General features: G+C 41.8%; 1 protein-coding gene across 2 annotated transcripts; it reads right to left on the reverse strand.

The window, feature by feature from the left end:
* Positions 1 to 3,071: 3,071 nt before the first annotated feature.
* On the reverse strand, positions 3,072 to 6,122 carry LOC116313209. 2 transcript variants are annotated; one of them, XM_039611318.1, is made up of 4 exons: positions 5,967 to 6,122; positions 5,301 to 5,663; positions 4,331 to 4,444; positions 3,072 to 3,690 (listed from the first exon to the last, which is right to left on the reverse strand). In XM_039611318.1, exons 2-4 carry the CDS (start codon positions 5,647 to 5,649, stop codon positions 3,599 to 3,601), a joined length of 555 nt encoding a protein of 184 aa, XP_039467252.1. In that variant the 5' UTR covers positions 5,650 to 5,663; positions 5,967 to 6,122; the 3' UTR covers positions 3,072 to 3,598. The 2 variants fall into 2 exon arrangements, with proteins under 2 accessions (XP_039467252.1, XP_031586684.1); XM_031730824.2 differs by having other exon boundaries at positions 5,902 to 5,980.
* Positions 6,123 to 6,643: the final 521 nt, after the last annotated feature.

The following is a 6,643-nucleotide window of genomic DNA, read 5'->3' on the forward strand; positions in this document are numbered from 1 at the left end:
TATAAGAAAGCCCTCCACAAAGCCAGAACATGAGTTAACTTCAATAATTACTTCCTCCAAACCATCAACGTGTCTTTTAGACCCCATTCCTACAAAACTGCTCAAAGAAGTCCTGCCATTAATTAATTCTTCGATCTTAAATATGATCAACCTATCTCTAATAATTGGCTATGTACCACAGGCCTTCAAGCTGGCTGTAGTTAAACCTTTACTTAAAAAGCATCTCTAGACCCAGCTGTCTTAGCTAATTATAGGCCAATCTCCAACCTTCCTTTCATATCAAAAATCCTTGAAAGAGTAGTTGTCAAACAGCTAACAGATCATCTGCAGAGGAATGGCTTATTTGAAGAGTGTCAGTCAGGTTTCAGAGCTCATCACAGAAACAACACAACAAACTCATGACAAACATTTAGGAAGGACATTTCCAAGCTTGTTCCGTCTGTACCAGCTCCAACTTTACATTTTTATGCAGTTTTAAAAACTCTTCTGTTTGGTGGCACCCTGATGTTTCTCCTTGTGTGTTTTATCGTTCTATGATTTATGAAAGTTATGATGTTAATCTACTAATAAATGTTCTCAGTGTTGGAAAGGTTACTTTTCAAATGTATTCCACTACAGATTACAGATTACATGCCCCAAAATGTATTTTGTATCATATTCCATTATGTTACTCAATGAGAGTAACTATTCTGAATACTTTGGATTACTTAATATATTATCAAGCTTTTTACAACTACATCAATGTACTATTGCTGTGTGATTTATTACTATTACTGAAGGTTACTCACCATACCAACACCAACTAGATGTTTAAATCTTAATATAAATGAGTAACAGTAGGTGGACATTAGGTAAGGCTGCACGTTTTGCAGCGATCTCATAGAAAACTATTTCTGCATCAGTGATATGTTTTCTTTCTGCTTTTAGAACTTCACATGATTATTTGCTGCTAGCAGGTTGTAATGCAGCCTTCAGTAATAGTAATAAATCACACAGCAGTAGTTCATCGGAGATACTGAAGTGGCACATAACCCAGGTAGCTACCACAACTAAAACAAGCCATCTGCAGCAGGCTAACGTTAGTTTACAGCCTAACAGAAAATAGTTTTGATCTCTTCCTTAATAACAACTGTACCGGGGGGGAAGGTTTTTATAAACCCATTAAGGCTTAAAGTTTGCATTATTAGGGGCGTGGTCTCTTTGACTGACAGGATGGCAACACAGACGACTGTAGCTGCTACGTGCCTGCAGGAGGAGACGGAGGTGATCGAGCCCAACCCAGAAAGTGTGACAGTGTCGCTCCACCGTAAGGTTTACTGATCAAACATGTCCAGAGCTCCAGTCACTGAATAAAGCTTTTCTGTTCTTCTCATTATCCTGACCACAACCGTGACTGAGCCTAATTATGTCCGAGGTTTCTTCCTGTTAAAAGGGAGTTTTTCCTTCTCACTGTCGCCAAACCTCTTCCTCACCGGGGGGCGTCTGATTGTTGGGGTTTTGTCTGTATTATCGTAGAGCCTTTACTTTACAATGTAAAGTGCTTTGAGGTGACTGCTCTTGTTATTTGGTGCTATATGAATAAAACTGAATGGGCTGAGCTGCTGTTGCTGATTCACACCCCTAAAGCAGCACAAAGGTGGAATTCAGTGAGTGATTCAACAGCTTAAATTTAAATTTGATATCTGCTGACTGGTTACACTGACCATGAATAACATCACTGTAAACATCACCACGGTGCAGCAAACCGACCATTTTAGCATTAAACTACATGCATTTTCATGGAACCCTTTAATAACTCAGAGATAGTGTACATCAAAATGTTTAGCAGGATGTTTCACGATGTGAAACAACAACAGGATGCAGCATGTGTAGATCCAGTGTGTTCACAAAACTCTAAAAGACAGACATGTAAACTTTAATGTAAGCTTAAATTTTCAGTCTATTTAATGCTTCTTGCAGTCCTTATTTTCAAACATAACCTCTGTTCTTCCTCTCATGTCCGTCTTTCTCACGTCGTTCTTCATCTCCGAGTGATCTCAGTCTGCTCAGAGCGTTAAAAGAATCTGTGAAAACTTTAAACTCTGAACAGAACCTGCTCTGCACCAGCTGATGGGCCCAGCATGAGTTACCATGGCGATCTAACAAATCACAACAGGCAAAACACAAACAGGTCATCAGCAACATGTGGCTGCTGTACTCCATGCTGTTTTACTGTTTAAAGTTAAAGTTAGATGCCATGCTAAAACCTCACATCCTGTGTCTGCAGAACAAACAACAGCTACACAGTTTTACCACAGACCTGCAGAGTAGAGCTCCAAAGGTCACGCTAACATGACGCACAGCAAAGAGCACATGTTTAACAGGGGGGGCGGCAGCCAAGGGAAGGATCAGCACAGTTAGCTGGGGTCATCAAACACTGTTTACATAGAAGAAAACCGCTGATTGGACATGATACAGCAGCTTGTACACTCACAGTGTGAGAGATGCATTGAACTCTGGCCCAGGGATGCTTCAACAACACGGCTGGAGTACTTGGGGATCAAACCACCGACTCTTCAACCACCCGCTCCACCTCCTGAGCCGCAGCCGCCCAAAACACCTAAAGATCAACATCATCTAACAATGCCACCATGAAGTTGATCCAAACTGGCAGTGATAATTATCTGTAGTTTCAGTTATATTGTATTCATAAATGATACTTTGTAGACAAGTTCCTGCTAATTCAGTTCAGTTTTATTTATATAGTGCAAAATCACAACAACAGTCTCCCCAGGGCACTTTATACTGTGAGGTAAAGACCCAACAGTAATACAGAGGAAAACACAACAATCAGATGACCCTGTGTGAGCGAGCGCTTTGGCGACAGTGGGAAGGAAAAACTCTGTTTTAAACACTTTACGAGAACCACGCCATGAATAAGTGATCTGCAGTTAATAGATGATTTCTTACTTTTCTTTCTTTGTTAATACTGTCATGTCCTCGAGGGCATGAGGCAGGTAACAATAGTAAGACTGCAAAAGAAAAGGCCAAACAGAGTAGTTTGTGACATTAATACACATTTATTAAAAATGATGAACTCACAGAGAAAGCTACACAAACATATGAGCTAAACAAAAGGACACAAACTAAAATATCGTGAAAAAACAAAGAGATGGTTCAACAAACCAAAGGAAGAAACTTCTGCTGCCAGCTAACTGCTCAGTAGTAGAAACAGAAACACCACAAACCTCAAAGTCAACCCACACGAACAGCTCAACACTGACCAGGCAGCTCTTCATCAGCTCTTACACTTTGTTATATTTGCTGGGTGGAAAGTTTGTGTGTGTGCAGCACGGGGAACGGGTCAGAGTGAGGATGAGGTTAGAGCTGGAAATCAGGCGCTTTCTGTTCAGATGACTTAATGAGCAATCATTCAAACAAGCTCATATTTATTATTGAATTACACTCTGGATGTGTTTAAGTGAGTGAATAACCTGTTGTTGGGAACTATTTCAGCTTCAGTTTGACATTATGTGGGACAGTTGTTCATTATGTTTATGGAATAATCAAATATAAATTGAACACAAAACCAAAAACACTGAACAAGTTTGTAAAGTTTCTACAGCCGTGTTTCCACTTTTCCTCTCTCACTGCTTCCTTCTTCTTCTTCTTGGTCTCCTCTGTGGGCAGAAATGCTTTCACTCCCAGCAGCTGAAACATGAACGACACCATGAGCTACAAACACTTTGATACAGAACAATAAATGCCTGCATGTGTGTACACCGTCTCAGACGGCCTTCTTGTGCGTCCCGTGTAGTTTCCTCATTAATAAGTTCCTAATATCTGCCCATTGGTTTGTATTACTGATCCCTGTGAGTCCAGCGGTGTCGCTGTTTACTGAGTTCAGTGCTGCTTCCGAGTCCTGCATGTTGGATCCTAATCATGCCAGCCACACAGCAACATTTGACTGTTAGCTACCTTAAGCTAGCCTGTTACCTTGGTAACATCTGTCTTGTCTTTAGTAATTAGCTTTAAACATGAATAAATTAAAGTTTGATGGTACCTTTAAGATATTTAGTCAAACGTTTCTCTATGAAGAAAAGTTTCAGACGATCTCATTGGGAACATAATCCGTAGTTTTCAGTACTAAAAGTTGTAGTCGTCACTAAAACCCCCCAAACCTCAGGGACAGGGTTATCCTCTGAGGAGCATGAATATAAAATCCCATCGTTGGTACCTCACTCTGCACCAAAGCCACACGCCAACAAACACCAACTCACACCTACAAACTACAAGAACCACAAAACACATGAACTGTAACAGAGTCTGGTTAAGATGTGTTGTAGTGCACCTGGGTCGTGATGCTGTGATGTGGTCCACTTGTTTCTAAAGCAGCAGAAGATGAGAACAAGAAGAATGAAGGGCAGACTCCTCAGGATGAAGATGACAGTCGATGATGAAGGAGCTGAAATTCACACAAAACAAAGCTCAGCTCTTCATTTGTTGCACGGCAGCAATCAGAATTATTGTCTGAAGGCCAAGAAAAATGCCTAAAAGATTTTTGCATCGAGGAGCCTGCAGTCTCTGCTGGCAGCCAGTTATGCTAGAGTGGACTAAGCCCCCGGGCCCAGAGAAACTGAGGTCCGAGGGCCCTCCACGCCCCAGAAGGTGCCCTACCGAGCCATGTAGCCAACAAGCCTCTGCCAGATAACAGCTGGTGTCAGCACGGCCCCTTTCAGGACCCTCGATGTCGACATGTATTTAAAATGGAGATGTGGGCACCGGCACCAGAGGTGAGGCTGAGTGAACACGCTGTTCAGTCAGCCCAGCCCCAAGGCACAGTCCCAACTGAAGTTAATGTTTAGTGATGTCACAAGTGTGCACCACTGCCCTCTGTGGCGTGTGGGAGACACGCCACAGAGGGCGGTGTCCATGCTCACACACGGACTGAGATGGACCTCATATCTTTACCTCCCTAACTCAGAGTAATGTTATGGGTTGTATGAACACTGCTTGATTCATGTATGATAAGACAGCAGCCGTTCAGCCGAGCCTTGAAACGTTGGTGAAGAGTGTGTTCATTAAAGGATGAGCACTGTGGAGGTTCCAGTACCAGTGTGGTCGTGAGTGTGTCACCTCCTCTCAAACAGTCCAACCCACGTTACAGTGTGTTATGGCTTCATTCATTCTTTATCAGCACCGGCAAAGTTTCACTACAACAAATTTGTGACAGTGTTTAATCTGTAAAAGGTGACACGTTCATATATTTTGGAGGCGTGTTGGTCACCAAACTGAACTTTGTGTATCAGCTGTTCACTTACTGGAGTCTGTGTGGTTGTTGTAGTCAGTGTCATTGGTCTTCTCTCTGACTGTGATGATGGTCCCACTTCCTTTAGACTCAAATAAAGATGGAATCTCCACAGTCACTTTACAGATGTATGTTCCTGAATCCTCTGTTCTGATGTTTGAAATGTTGAAATATGAGAAGTTCTTCGCCTCCTTTTTCAGAGACCCGTGAGATTGAAAGATGTTGATCTCGCTCTTAATGACTGTTTGATTTTTCAGCCAGTTCACTCTGACTCTTTCAAACGTTCCTGTCCAGCAGCAGGTGATGTTTACTGTCTCTCCCTCCATGACAGAAACATCTGGACTCTGGGTCACAACAAACATGCCCGATGAAACAGCTGCAAGAGACACAAAACTGTGAGTCATTATCATAAATAAAGACGCCATGGTCTTTTACACTGATCATTTCACAAAATGTAGCATGAAAAATATCACACCCAAACTTACAGACATTAATTCATCACTCACGACCAAAGAAATTGATGAGAAAGAAATTTCAGAAACAACTTAGCTTTGCATGTTTTAGCGTAATGAGATAAATACGATATTAAATCAATAAGCTGTGTTTCTACTCACGCCAACATGAGGTGCAGACAGAGGTGAAAAGCAGACTTCTTAGTAAGAGCTTAATGTTTTCACACCTTTTCATTACCGTTGCTTCATCTCTCACAGCTCCTCTGTGGAGACCCACAGCTTCTGTTCCTCCCTCAGACAGCACTCAGCTGTAGAGAAGTTGTGGTTTAGATGACACATCTCTCTCTTCTCACGGCTGATGAAGGCGATTCAAACATCCACTTTTACATATATATAAGTATAACATCAGAAAAGAATGAGTACAAATATATTTATGATAAAAAAGCCTGATAAAAGCTGACTGTGAGTTGGCCTTTGTATCATACAGATTTGTGTCGTGGTTTCCAAACAGTCTGACACAGCGAGCTCCACAGCGGCACCTGCTGGCCACTTTTAATGCTATTCAGCGGCACAGACGAGCACTGCAGCGTTCTGAACAAGACTACTCGTTATACCACATTATCAATCATTATGATCAACACGTGTTGGAACAATCCCAAAGGAAGAAAGAAAGACGCTGAGATGAGGAACAGCGATGGCCAGATGGAGCTTTGAAGCATCGTAGCAAAAAAAGAAAAGAAAAAAAAAGCACCACCTACCGTTCTTTATGCAACTTCAAATGTCGGACAAAGTTGGAAGTTGTTCCATCTCCGTCTGTGATTCTCTTCTTGCATGTTTTGCATATTGCATTTCGTTTTTTGTTGACTACTTCGTAGTTTATGTACCCGAAAGAAATTACTCTTGG

Source organism: Oreochromis aureus, linkage group 4, assembly GCF_013358895.1.
Source record: "Oreochromis aureus strain Israel breed Guangdong linkage group 4, ZZ_aureus, whole genome shotgun sequence".
In the NCBI taxonomy this organism is placed as follows: domain Eukaryota; kingdom Metazoa; phylum Chordata; class Actinopteri; order Cichliformes; family Cichlidae; genus Oreochromis; species Oreochromis aureus.